Source organism: Balaenoptera musculus, chromosome 5, assembly GCF_009873245.2.
Source record: "Balaenoptera musculus isolate JJ_BM4_2016_0621 chromosome 5, mBalMus1.pri.v3, whole genome shotgun sequence".
Classification (NCBI taxonomy): Eukaryota; Metazoa; Chordata; class Mammalia; order Artiodactyla; family Balaenopteridae; genus Balaenoptera; species Balaenoptera musculus.
The window spans coordinates 88,551,101-88,566,307 of NC_045789.1; the positions used below are offsets into that span (position 1 = coordinate 88,551,101).

A 15,207-nucleotide genomic window follows, 5' to 3' on the forward strand; every position below is an offset into this window, starting at 1 on the left:
AAATCTGCCCCTCCTGTCACCACAGGAACCCAGGTTAAAAAGGGGGCAAGAGAAGAGTTTTCTGATGCTTGTTAAGTCCAGGAGCTTAGCTCATCTTTTGATATAGCCTGATCTACCAGGACCACACTGATCAGGGCCACATGTGCGTATTCCACATCAGGCAACAAACCATCCTAACTTAAATACCAGGTGAAAAAAAAAAAAAAAATACCAGGTGGAATTTAAATACCAGATGGAGTGCAGTTCTTCTACCTTTACTCTCAGGGCTAGCTAAGCCCAAGCAGAGATGCCTCCAAACCTGCTCTAAAGCAGTCATTTGGGAAAGAGAGAAAAGTCGTTGTGCAAATGCAAGCCATTCTAAACTACTAAGTCTTAAGGAGATAATGAACTGTTTGTTCAAACTGCTCCCTTCCATGCTACAATACCTGACCACCCGGTGATTACCCTTAGTGCTCCGCAGCCATCTTCATTTGTTAATGTTTCTCACGGGTAACAGGAGAACTGAGAGCCAGGGGCATGTGCCTCATTTAATTTCACCACAAACAAACCTGAGGTCTAACTATTATTGTCCCCATTATAATAATGAAGAAACAGTAGCTTCTAGAGAATGAATGACCTGGCTAAGGACATACAGCCAGGAAGTGTTAGAATAGGAATGAGGATCACCAAAATATCCTGCCTTCTGCTACTACTTTTACAAAGAGAGAAACGTACTGCCTAGGTTAAGAGACACGAAGATGACAGAGCAAGTCATAATTCTAAATACCTCACTCATTCAACAAACATTTAGGTGATTCTATACCATCAAAGGACAACTGCAAAAAGTATTTGAAAAATAAATATTTAATAATAATAATGTAACCATAATCATAATCTTTATATCTTTAGACTGCCTTTGTCAAAATTCTTTCCATCATCTTCAGATTCTGGCTAAAAAAAAATTATACATTGTATTTCTCTTTACAAGTGGGGTTTAAGCCACTGTACAATACTTTAATATTTTAAATATCGAACTTATACTCATGTTCAATGTAAACAAAACTTCAGGTTTTCATTCTCATTTTCTTCTTTCTTCCTGCAAAAGGACGCTTTATGCCCATTTTTCAGATAAAAGAGGCTATAATACGACTGGAAGAGATTTAAAGACAGAAAAAAGGCACTGAGAGCTAGCAAACCAGCTAAGGATGGAACAACTCCCCAGGTCTCCAGAGGGGCTGCTGGGGGTGAGGAGGTCTATAAACTAGCAAATACCACCTGCCTACTTTCAAGCTTAGAGAGGTGCATACCTTTGAAAGCGACAGAATTTAAGTCCAGTGAGGCACTTTCAGAAAATGGCATCAAAGGTTGGACTATAAATCTTTCTTATTCGCCAGCCACTGGACATTTAAGAGCAAAGATATTGATGAGCTCTTTCTCTTCTTTTCTTCTTCCTTGTAACAGATGTATGATTCATGGACTGTCCTTTAGTGGTCTCCATTTTCATCTTATTGCTCCTTCTTTGCTTCTGCTTTCTGACAGCTCTGAAAAACAAGGTGCTAAATTATTTTGTAGAATGAGCACAGTGAATTATGTAATTATGTTGAAGTTTAATTAACTAGCTAACCAAATAACAAAACAGAGGGAAAGAATTTACTGTATTATAAGCATAAATCCTCAGAATCCTAACATAATAACAAGGAGATAGAGTCCTGACCAAGCAAAATGTTTGAGAAAAGAAATTTCTTTGAAAGATGGTGACTACAGATTTAGAACAATCTATTCAGGACAAACACACCACAGAAGTAAATAGTCAGGCCAATGAGTTGGGAGGTTTTTTGGTTGGTTTTTCTTTCTTTTTTTTTTTTTTTTTTTGGTACATCTGTACTGCTCAACTCAGCACTTCAATCTCCAAATCCCTGAATTACATTTTTCAGAAAAAAGACCGATAACTGGCAGTTAGCCGTGGTAGAAAAATGAAATAGCACAATGGAAAAAACTGAAAAGGCTTAAAGAGGCCCATCTTATAGTCCTACAGCTAATTTTCCTTTCCTCAGTAGATCTAAAAGTCCTGACAAGTGCCATACAGGATGCCCACATTTTGTGGTCTCTTCTTGAAGACTAGCTTCAAAATGAACAAGTTGAAGCCACTATGGAGAACAGTATGGAGGTTCCTTAAAAAGCTAAAAATAGAACTACCATACGACCCAGCAATCCCACTACTGGGCATATACCCTGAGAAAACTATAATTCAAAAAGATACATGTACCACAATGTTCACTGCAACACTATTTACAATAGCCAGGACATGGAAGCAACCTAAATGTCCATCGACAGATGAATGGATAAAGAAGATGTGACACATATATACAATGGAATATTACTCAGCCATAAAAAGGAACGAAATTGAGTTATTTGTAATGAGAGGGATGGACCTAGAGTTTGTCAGAGTGAAGTAAGTCAGAAAGAGGAAAACAAATACCTTATGCTAACACACATATATAGAATCTAAAAAAAAAACGGTACTGGGGCTTCCCTGGTGGCGCAGTGGTTGAGAATCTGCCTGCTAGTGCAGGGGACACGGGTTCGAGCCCTGGTCTGGGAAGATCCCACATGCCGCGGAGCAACTGGGCCCGTGAGCCACAACTACTGAGCCTGCGCGTCTGGAGCCTGTGCTCCGCAACAAGAGAGGCCGCGATAGTGAAGGGGCCTGCGCACCGCGATGAGGAGTGGCCCCCGCTTGCCGCAACTGGAGGAAGCCCTCGCACAGAAACGAAGACCCAACACAGCCAAAGATAAATATAAATAAATAAATAAATAAATAAATAAATAAAATATTAAAAAAAAAAAAAACGGTACTGATGAAGCTAGTGGCAGGGCAGGAATAAAGATGCAGATGTAGAGAATGGACTTGAGGACACAGGGTGGGAAGGGGAAGCTGGGATGAAGTGAGAGAATAGCATTGACATATATACACTACCAAATGTAAAATAGATAGCTAGTGGGAAGCTGCTGCATAGCACAGGGAGATCAGCTCGGTGCTTTGTGATGACCTAGAGGGATGGGATAGGGAGGGATGGGATAGGTAGGGTGGGAGGGAGGCTCAAGAGGGAGGGGATATGGGGACATATGTATATGTATAGCTGATTCACTTTGTTGTACAGCAGAAACTAACATAACGTTGTAAAGCAATTATACTCTAATAAAGATATTTTTTAAAAAAATGAACAAGTTGAAACCCACTCTCTAAAAAACATTAAATCACACCAGAAAAAAAAAAAAACAACACCCAGATCCTTTGTTTCAGGTGCTCTCTGAACTACATTACAGGCAATCTATAGCTGAGGAAGATTACTGGTCTATCCATTCACTTTCTCCAAGCTAGCAGAATCATGCCATTTATCATATCATGAACGAAGGGATGGGCTGGGGCTGCCAGTAGTGGCAAACCTGGGCATTTCCATGGCTGCCCAGCAATATCAATTGTTAGATTCACTTCTCCTAAACCACCACGAGTCCTAGGGAAACGCTTCTTCTTGATCGTCCCAGGACCAAAACCTGGGAAAGGAGCTTCATAAACAGTATATAATCTCCTAGTGGACCAAACTCAGCCTCTCTTTTTGTTCATTCAGTATATATATTAAGTGTTGGGAATACAAAAATGAATGGACACAGTCTTTGACTTCAAGGAGCTGGGAGACTGAGACAAGGCAGATGCCACCTTTCCCTTTCCTTCCCCCCAATTTTTTTTAGGGGAAGAAACAGAGGCTATGAAGTCATCCATGAGGAAGTGGCAGAACTAGTCTGATTCAGGAAACTGTGTTCTGAATTACCTTGATACTACATACTCTACTATAAATTATTCAGGTATGTAAAATGCTAAGCATATAGTAATTAATAAATAAATATTAGCTATTATTAGTAGCTCCACATGAATACTACTCAGAATTTTGCTCGGCAATTTTATATTTTTCCATGTTTAGATTTTTCACTATGGACTGGGGTATCCTATAAGTTCAAAATAAAAAATAAAACAGTCATCTTTATACCGTTTTGTGCATGTTACATAAATCTCCTTTCCCTCCAGCCATTTTTTAAAAGTAGGATAATGTCCTGATAAGTGATGATTTAGCAAATTTAATGAAGTATAATCTCTTGATGGCAAAGTCAATGAAGCTATGCATGTCTGTATACAAAATTTAAACAAATTTTCTTTGGTTTGTCCACTCAGAAGAAGAACTAAACATGAACCAGATTTCACTAGAAGATACAGTAAACAAAAACAGAAAATATTCATTTGTAATATGAATAAATAAAACTTTCCAGAGATAAAGTCTCTCAACAGTGATAAACTGAGTATAATACACTGATTGTTTTATTTTGCCTTAAAAATAAATTGACCTAGTATTTGTCCTCTAAATTATAGGTATTTATGTAACTGATAAAAGGAGCTCTAACCACAAGAGGGAGCCAGCGCCATTCCAGATCACAACCAAAGGAAAATGAATACCAAGGAAAACCAAATTAACATGACAACTATAAAACATATATGATGAAAAGATCTTTTATGCCATATATGATAAAAAAGCTATTAAGATTATTTTTTACTATTATAAAGAAAAAATTTTGCACTGTCAATTTCATTGTAAAATTTTTTTGAAAGCAATATCTGAAGATCACTGTCCACAGTTTAGGAGTCCTCTCTAAGAGAAGAAAGTGATACTATTTAAGAACTATCAGGTATAACACATCCTAAGGAATTTGGTCTTGAATTAAAATTGATAAAATCTAGTACTAAGAGATACTACATGATTTCCCTCAATGAAAAAACAACATATTACTATCAAATAGACTAGTCAGGGCTATTTAAGAACCAATAAAGAGCCTACATTGTATTACCAAAATGCAAATTCAGTTTCCACGTGTCATAAGATCACAGAATCAAAGGCTAAGCATGTTGTTTGCAAGCAGAATTACATTGTAATAGTGCAACAACCCCAGATCAATCCTTTATTAGGTTGTATTCTATTCTTAAAGCTTTATAAAAAAAATATAATACTCTTCAATACACCTCTTTAATTAATTTTTAAAATTCCACTTCTACCCTAGATTACTTAGTGGAAATAATTATTTAAAGTAAATTTGATAAAAAGTAATGGAAAAGGTAGTTTAAATACTAGGCAGAATTCAAATGGCTGGGCTTCAATGGAAAAAAATAATTTCTACTGACCAAAAAAAAAAACAAATGGAAAAGAATTCTAATACAATCACAAGTAGCTACTAAACCATCAGATACTTCTAATAATAATAGATGTTTTTTTTCATCACAAGTCATATGATAGCTCAAAATTTTTATCCTGATCTCAACGGTCATGTAATGTTAAACTTGGCTATCTGGTTTTCACATCAGTAAAACAAGAGGACTCAATAGCTATAATCCCTTCAGTTTAAAAGGAGAAATGTGTAACATTCAAGTTAGCCCAGTTGAAATACCAATAGTTTTTCTAAATATACTATTGTCATTGGTATAACTTTGCTCTGAATTACACAGCTATATTACACAAATATATAGGAGGTTAGTCACTTTCTACCTTATATTTTGGTTATTTTCATGCCTTACCTGTAAAATTTTAAGCTCTTTGACTCACCTTCATATCCTCCCTCTCCCCATCTATGCAAACAATACCTAACAGTGAAAGCAACAATTAATTTAGCATTTCCGGATCCTCTGATTATTGTGTACTTCTGTGGATTGCTCCGTACAAATAAACAAGGAAAATTTTTTCTAGTAAATAAAAGAATTCAACTAACTTGTTAACTTTCTTAGATGTAGAGATGTTAGGACAAGTACTCCGTTTATGATCTAATTCACCACAAATAAAGCAGCCGTCTTTAGGGCCCGTGCAAGAATGATCTGGAAGAGCACAGTGATTGCAAATGTTACAGTGGATCCAGGCTGTAAAATAAAAATTAGGTGTTAGAAGAGGTTCATTTAATATAATTTTTCATTTGATTAACCTTTATGATAAGGAAGCGTGAATAGTGTTTACTTCAAATATTGTGATTGCTTTGCATAGCTAATTATAATTTGGCTAAAGAGGCCAAGGTTAAGAGGTTGGAATCCCATGTAAACCAGCTAACTTCTTTCTGATACATGGCAACAAATTCAGCCCTTCTGCCATGAGTCATGAGCTTAGAGCCACTGACAAAATGGGGGCTGGCTGAGTGATACAAAACCCTGTTAAAACAAGCCAAAGCAAATGCAACACTGCAACAGGGTAAAGTCATGTCTCTCTTTGAAGGAGAGAAAGTACATTTTGGCAAGTGTAAAAATTAAAAAGCAAGTAAATTAACGCAAGTCTCTATATTATTTTTTTCTTTTGTAAATAGTTAAATAAGAATCCTATTTCGATGAAGAAAAAGTCAAATATTTTCAGAAGATCTCAAACACTAAGTCTAAATACTTACAAGGCTTTACACACTTTTTGCAGAGAAAGCAATGATTCCATTTCCTGCCATCCTACAAAAACAATTTTTAAATTATGTTTAACTTGTCACTAAAAATCAAATTTCCACAATTAAAAATTAAAATGTCTTATTAAAATCTGTGTAAATTATTCATTCCTTATTTCTCACTTTCCTGGGCTTTACAGTTAAATACTTTGATTTTAATTTATGCATTTCTCTACTCAACTCAAACGCCTCCTTGATGGGCCCCAATTTCCTTAACTCTAAAACTGGAGGATTTATCTAAATGATCTTGAAAGTCCACTCCAGATCGAGCAACCCAATCTGCATAAAGAAGGACTCAATGAAAATTTCAAGAGAATTAATGATTCATAGTTTTTAATGTGTCTAGCTGGTATAATCCTAAATAACATTCACATTTGAGAACTTAATGTAATTTAGAAGGATAGAGGTTACTATTTGGGTAATTTAAAAACTGTGAAATAAAACATACCTAAAAAAGTACATGAGATGCATACGTCCAGTTTAATGAGTATTATAAAGTGAACACTGATGAACCCAACAAGTCAAGAGACAATACCATCAGTACCCTAGACACTTCCCCACATGCCCCTTCCCAACCCAGCATTCCTCCTTCCCCACTGAGAAACACCTATCTTGGTTTTTGTGATGGTCACTTCCTTGTTTTTGTTTATTTTTTCCACTTACGTGTGCATCTCTAAATAATAAAATTTTGTTTTTCTCATTTTGTACTTTGTATGATCTGAGCATAATTTTTTTTAATGAAGAATACATTACATTTCTAAACTAACTGGAAATATATAATCAGATGTGTTACCATAGTTAAAAACCAGTATAACCAGTAATATAATTATAAAGTTATAAAAAATGTACTTTCCAATAGTTATAAAAATATAGCCTTTCCTCTGGAGAATAATATGTGCGTATCAGCCAACTAAACTTCACATGTTCTTTCTGACTGTATTTAGTTAAAATAACCGAGTAACCTAAAGGTGATCCCACCTTCCTAAAAAAATAACTAGGAGGTGTGTCCCCTGTAGTCCTTCCTCATCTGTAAAAAGCCCTGTCTACTAGTGCTGTGAGGAGTAAATACACAGCACATGTTATTAATTATTGCTTCATCAGAACAGTGATGGTATCTAATAGTTCAATTCCTTATTTGAAACACCTTAATTTTGCCCTCAACAAAATTTAGCCCTTATTTAGTGCCTTATTTGAAACACTAATAATTTTAGCAGTCATACAGTACCATATAAAAATAACTCAAATAGTTGTTAATGATGATGAAGGCAACTAAGTATTTTTAAAAGCCTGCTGTACTTTATAATTAGAGAAAAAATATTATATTAAAGTATAATTAATAAATGATAATACATTAATACAAATTATAATATTAACAAAATAACATTAAACAAATGTAATGAAACTAGTGACCTAAAATAAAACTAATATGTTTGAGTAAAAACACATTCTAAAGAAAACTGTACCTTGGATGTGCAAGAATTACAGTGTTCACAGTGCTGGTTCTCTAAAGAAACATATCGTTGACAAAGAGGGCAAAATCTAAGGAGAAAAGAAAGACTGGAAGAAATCAGCTGCATATACTTATTGAGATTCACAAGGCAGATAAAAGTTCACAAGGCATTTGTTACAAAAGTTTGGTGTAATTCAAATTAAATTCAATATAACATTATAGGCCAAATTTAAAAGTAATAAAAGAACTACATGAGTCAATATGAAAGGCATTTGGTGTTAGATATATGGAACTTTATTTTCAGTGACTTGTGTATTTCAAGGTCTCTCTTACCTGTACCCTTCTTCAATAGGAAGGATTATTTTGTTGGGTGGGATATTGGTGAAAATACGCACAGGAGACTGTTTCCGTCCTGTCTTTCCATGTTTATAAAGTGCATGATTATCATAATCTACCTAGAAAGATTAAAAAGGAAAAATTTCTCAAATGAGTCAACATTCGTTAAGATTCTTTTACCAATACATGAACAAACTGATGCCAAGATACAAATTAAATCAGAGTATTTAATAAGTTCTCAAAAGCAAGAGTTTACTTATTCATCAACAGCCTCAGAGGGGCCTCTATGAGAGTAAAATTTCATCATAAAAAAGGTAAAATTTGTTATGACACATTCATGTTACCTAGGATTCAAAAAACAACACTAATCTTCTTTCCAATGCAACAGAATTTGCAGGAAAGGCTTTTATATAATTAAGACTTCAGCTTTGGGCATTAAAACATTCCACCTTTGATGATCTGTGCCAGCTTGTAGAGGGCTTTTCATTTTTTGCCTGTGAAATTCACTGCGTGTCCGTTTTCAGTTCCCCAAGGCTCAGTGCAGCCTCAGTGTGGCCCTCCACCATCACTCTCTGACAGAGCCAGGTGTGGGGGCCAGGCAGTGGCTCTGCCACTCACTTTGATGTGACCTCAGGCAAGTTGGCATCATTTTCATCTGGAAAAGGAGGTTACTGATACTTACCTTGGAGTTGTTATGAAAGTTAAATGAGACAATGTATGTAAAACACTAAATTCAGGACCCGGCATATGGTAGAGACAGACAGAAGGATGGAGTGCAGAGGGACACCTATAACTATAGTTTTCCCCACAATGACTATTTCGAACGTTTACCTCTCTCCTCAAGATCCCTAACTCAACCTTCCATTTCTGCAGATTATCTGGAAAGTACACTGAGGCCAACAAGCATGATTTCTATTAGCTTCTTGCTCCCGTCTCCTCCCCCACCCTATCATCCGTGCACATTCTCCGTTTGGTTTTAAGCCTGCCGTGACTCCACCTGGCCACTAAGTGCATCCGTCTTCAGGTCAGTCATTCTCAAGGCGCAGTGTCTGCGTCAGCAAGTCAGCAGCATCGGCGTCGCCTGGGCTCTCGTTAGAAATGCAAATTCTTGCCCACCTAGGACCTAATGACACAGAAACTCTGGAGGTGGGACCCTGCAATCTGTTACTTTTAACAAGCCCTCCTGGCACATTAAAGCTTGAGAACCACTGCTTTACATGACCCACTAGAATACCATGAGAGTTTTATAAGGTTAATACAGGTAGATCGCAACTTTCAAGTAAGTTGTAATAAATTCTTTAGATTCTAAATAAGGTTACACTTAAGAATTTACAACAGAACTGACTTGCAAAGTAGCTATTTAATGAGAGAATTACAAAAACGTAAGGAATCGATGACCAATGGAAAGAGAGGCCTTTAGTGGGAGGGAGATTCCTAAGCTCTCTCCATGGCCATGCCAATGCCTGCTAGATTTACAGGTGAACAAATTTAGGAAGACTGATTAACAAGCTTCAGCAGTGGGAAAAAAATAAGTACAGGATGAGGAGACTCAGCTAAATGAGAGACAGTGGGGGAAAAAAAAAAAAAAGCCCTAGGGCGTTCGGCATGTGAGCACGCACAGTCCAACGTGGGGAGTCCACAGTCTATCACGAAGGTGTAAGAGCTGGTGCAGGCTCACGGCCAGCTTACACAGAACTGTAATGTCGTAACAAGGAAAGGAGACGAAGTTAGATCACATTTGAAGCCCTCCATTCAGCTGCTACATTTTAAGAGAGACATTAATAAAGCCAGTTCATTTCTATTGAAAGAAATGGGAATAAATAGGGCTTATAGTTTAACAGATTGGGGGTGTTTATTCAGAAAAGAGATGACTGGGAGGATCTGATAGCTATGTTATAACTGAAGGCGTGTCATGTGGAATAGAAATTAGACTTATCCTTTATTGCTTCGGAAAACAGAAGTAGGACCAATGGTTAGAAGTTAATAGGGAGCATATTTTATCTCCATATGAGAAAATTTTCTAACGATTAGAGCTATTAAATAAATTGAGTTGCCTTGTAAGGCTGTAGGACTTTGCTCAGGGAAAGCATTCAAGTGAGACTAGATGACTGCTTGTCATGAATTTAGTGGAAAGGATTATTACATTGGGAAGTCAGCCTATGTTAAAGCTATGCATCTTTACAACTTTAAAATTCTATGAATATACGTTACCTACTAGAGGCTAAGATACAAAAGTAGATTTTACTTCAAAATCACCGTAAAATAGTACCTTAAGTAGTTTTCTTTTAAAATGATTTAAATTCATAATTTTTCCCTAATGCACCTTCTCTATGTATTCAGTAAATATATGGTACCATATTAAATTCAACAAAGATATTTTGAACATTTATGAGTGTCATAAGAAAAAAAATTCTTCCCAAGAGAATCTTATGAAGATTTTCAAATGCTGGAAAAGAGTATCTTAGAAAGATTTTTAGTAAATGGAATAGTCCATGCCATATAATAGATAGCAGATGGAAGAGAGGGGAAAAAAAAGAATTTCTTTATGGTTACCTAAGGAGTCAGAGAATGTGTGTGTCAGGGAGGTGGTTGATTACTTGATTTTGCATAACCTAATTGAGATTATTATTATTTTTAAATGTGGGTTTGTTGTGCTAATTAACTATAAACATATGGTATGTAAAATGCATGCTGCTAGGATAAATTAATGAACCTCTAACATACATCCATATTTCATAGCTTCATCCACACAAATAAACCTCCTATGGAAGTGCTGTAAAGCAAACACAATTTTGCAAATTGCGTATCACTAGTGGTAGAGCTGATACACCATTTTCCCATCATTATCCCTGACATTTCACTCACAATGATGATGAGAGGCATTTTCGAATAGAAAATTTCTCCCATGGAACTGATTAATGTGATGAAGTACTGTATAGAAATGAGGGAAAGCACAAAATCTCTGCAATTCCTAACTTTTAATTTTATCTATACACAAATTTCTTCTGCAACATGAGACTGAAACTAGTTATACAGAAAACAAGACATTCAAGTTGACAAACATTTATTAGTCTGCACCTACTATGCTCCAGGTATCATGCTAGGAAACAAAGCTTAAATAAAACAGAGTACATGTTTGTATTTTCATAAATCCCTAAAGTGTGTTCTGTTTAATTTCAATATATTCAAAAGATTCCAAGTGAACTCTTCAGCTCCATCAATCAACTTCTACCATAGCAATAAGGTTTTTTAGTCACACCATATTCCATGTAACCTCTTATTTTAAATATCGTATGTATAGATATATACACAGATATACACATACATATGTGTGTGTGTTATTCCTCATCACTTCAAATCCATTAAATGTTTTATGTTTATTGTATATTGAATTTTGAGAATTTCACGTGTCACCTTATAATTTACAATCATTTCTCAGAAATTCCTGTCAAAACCTCTTCATTTCTGAACATGAAACCAGACTCGAAAAACAAACAGTTTTCTAAACAGGATGATTTTTTAAAAGACAGCTTTAAAAAAAAGCAAAGATCTCTACTTTTAACAATCCAGACAAATGTCCCAGATTAAGCAGAAACAAGAGATCATAGCATGTTCAAGGTGGAAGGGAAGTGAGAAGATCTAGTTCAGATATGGTAAATACAGGACCTGAATGCCATCACTCCCTGACCCTGACCCTGTGGCAGACATCACTAATCAGTCACGCTACTCTCTGCCACCGAGCCTGGTATTCTCAACAAATTCTCCAGAAAGTCACTAACAATTTATCAGGCTTAAGTCTAAAAGTAAAACTTATCTGGCATCCCTTTTCTGGTTCAGTCATTTTATTTTATAGGTAAGGAAACAGAGACCTGGAAAGATAAAGTGACTTCCCTCAAGATTATATTTAATCTTCTGGAAGGCAGTGCTAAGACTCAAACTTCTTCTGACTCTAAATCAGAATTTCTTTTCATTACCAAATCCTTCCTTTCTAATCTGCCCTTAATAAAGCTCTTGGTTTTCTAGGTCTTTGATAGCTATTTTATTCTGTACTCATCAAGTGCTTTATCACTGAAGAGTCTACATGATTTATATTTTATGAAGATTTGCAGCATTTCCGCCTTCCTCTTACCTAAAAAGTATTTCCAAAAAAAGAGATTTAGTGATTTTTTTTTTTTTTTTTTTTTTTACTGCATTGTGGTTTCGGGGCTTATAATCATCTCAGGCAAAGTCAGAAAGAAGGCCTAATCAAGGTCTATGGGAAAGACCTGTGAAGGAGGAGAGGAAACTTTCAAATTTTTCATTTGATGAAGGTGGCTAATATAAAAGGAAAAAAATTACCACAAAAAGAAGTTAAAGTAACAAAAGGAAAAAAAAAAGAATGCAAAAGGCTCAGAAAGGATAATAATAAGTCCAGAGAGAGTTTCAAAAGAAAAAAAAATAGTAGAAAAATCATCAAAGGGGAGGTACAACAAACAAAGTTTACATATACCCTAGGAGATCTGGCAAAATCAGTTTCTCCCACTGAGCATATAATGGGCAGTAGTGTTCTTATCTTTAGTAGGAATCATGAAAAATGAAGATTTTTTTTGTTGTATAGGTTTTATTCTAATTCTTCTTCTCAACGGTTGGCTTTCTCTTTATTGGAAAGACTGCTTTTCACCCTGATACACATGGCCTAATTAGAACCTTTTCCACCAATGCACTGAATCATATGATTATTTTCAGTAAGCTTGGACCTCGGAACTAGTCCTTAAAACTAAAACTACAGTATTTCCAAAAGTTCTTTCCTAGTAAGACAGGCTGTCTAAACGAACAATAACTGGTTACTCCACATTAATAATCGCTCTCATCTGCTTTATTCTGGATCTGCCTTCTTTGCCTCCTCACCAACTGAAACTCTTGCCCACAGTGAAAAACTCATCTCTAAATGTGGATGAAACAGTTTTCTGAGGAACGATGTGTTTCGCAGTTAAAATAATGTGTTTTGTGACATTAAAATTGAAGAAAAGTTTTACCCCCACTCTGGGGCCATCTGAGTGATGACTATAGTGATGGTTACGACAATGCTAATAGCAATAACCTTTTTTCTATATTTGCTGTGTGTCAGGGATGAGGCTAAATCTTTTAATGTATTATCTCAAATAATTCTTAAAACCTTATGAAGCAGATATATTATTACTATGCTCATTTAACAGGTAAGATGAGTTTCAGAGAGTTAGATAAAATGTGTAGGCCTAGCTAGTAGGTGGCAGAACCAGCATGATAACCCAGTTCCTTTTCAACTCCAGAGTTCGTGCTCTTTTTCATTCAAATATTCATTCAACATGTATAGGGCATCTACTACGTGCCAAACATTGTACTAGATGATTATTCACTGTCAAAGGCAGCAGGTGCTCCTGGAAACCAGAAATAGTTTACTTAGTTAACGTCTTTAGGATATGTCAGCTATCTCTGCATTGCAAATGTCCATATTAGAAGCATCCTTCAGATAAGAAACAGAAAACTGGATGCCCGAAAAAGGAAAGTAAACCAGCTTTGAGAAGATATATGGTATGGATTTGCCTAAAGCAGAGCTCAAGAAGTCAAGGTTACAATGACTTGTGCTACACACTTTTGGAAAGGACACTGTTAATATGGTTCAAGAGCCATAAAAAAGTCCATTACATTTGATAACGTAACTTTTATAATTCTATTTTAGTTTTGGAAATTTATTTTAAGGGAGTTATGGAAAATATGGAAAAATTATATGAATAAAAGATGTTCATGGCAGTGTTATTTATAGTACCTTAAAGGTGGGAGCAACCTCTAAGTTCAAAAAGAAGAGAATGAAAACATAGCCTATTAATGGAATAATTTACTTATTAAAAGCATAAGATTATGTAGCTACATTTTAAAATATACACTTATATAAGGCACCATGAAGAAAGCAGAATTCAAATTCATCTTCTATGATTACAAATATGTAAAAGTGTTTTTTAAAAAGACTGGATGTGAATACAGCTGACCCTTGAACAGCATGGTTTGAACTGTGCAGGTCCACTTATTCGTGGATTTTTTTCAATAGTAAATACTGAACCAAAGTTGGTTGGATCCACAGATGTGAAACTGCAGATATGGAGAAACCTCACATACAGAGGGCTGATTATAAGTTATACAACAATTTCCACCTGCACCCCTAATCCTCCTGTTGTTCAAGAGTCAACTGTACCTCAAAATTATAATATTTGCTATGTGAGGTAGAATCACAGGTAGGATCTGTCCCCTCATTTCTGGTAACACTGTTTCATTATTTCTAAATAATTTTCATAATAGTGTGTATCTTCAAGACTAGAAAGATTAGAACCAAGTGCTATAGGGAATTATACCCATTATCTTATAATAACATATAATGGAATATAATCTGCAAAAATACTGAATCACTATGCTGTACACCTGAAACTAACACAATATTGTAAATCAACTATAAAAAAAAAAAAAAAGAAACAAGTGCTACCTTGGAACAACTAGTGAAGACGGTTACAGTTCTAGAGCTGAAAAGCCTTAATCAGAAGCTAGTCAACTGCTCAGAAAAATCAAATAGAAAAATGTCATTACAAAAGTGGAAGCAGTGCCCACTTGGTGACCACACATAGTGATGGCGACAACAGCGTTAACCTCAGAACCCAAGGAAACGAATCCAGGAGAGTGGACACTGAAACAGAAGGTGAAGGACAAGGATGCAAAGGAGGAGGTCCAGTCAGTCTGCCCTGAATCAGCACACCCACACCTCAGCATCTCTGCTCCTCTGACACACCACAACCTTGGGCACACCCCTTCTTAGCGCTCCTGGCATCCTCTGAGCAGCAAAGTGAAGTGTACATGGCATTCCACCCACCCGAAAAAGCAATTTATTTCTCTACAGCCTCTGAATGGAGAAAACCCATGTTCATAAT

At 35.9% G+C, this 15,207-nt stretch overlaps 1 protein-coding gene across 3 annotated transcripts in view; it reads right to left on the bottom strand.

The window, feature by feature from the left end:
* Positions 1–222: 222 nt before the first annotated feature.
* The window catches only part of ZCCHC4 (zinc finger CCHC-type containing 4), a 48,266-nt gene continuing 33,281 nt past the window's right edge, over positions 223–15,207 (bottom strand). For all 3 annotated transcript variants that reach the window (XM_036853858.1, XM_036853859.1, XM_036853860.1), the window contains 5 exons: positions 8,273–8,394; positions 7,953–8,028; positions 6,445–6,496; positions 5,788–5,932; positions 223–1,520 (listed from right to left, as the gene is read on the bottom strand). In XM_036853858.1, coding sequence (XP_036709753.1) covers positions 1,385–1,520; positions 5,788–5,932; positions 6,445–6,496; positions 7,953–8,028; positions 8,273–8,394 — 531 coding nt within the window. In that variant the 3' untranslated portion in view covers positions 223–1,384. The remainder of the gene's footprint in view (positions 1,521–5,787; positions 5,933–6,444; positions 6,497–7,952; positions 8,029–8,272; positions 8,395–15,207) is intronic.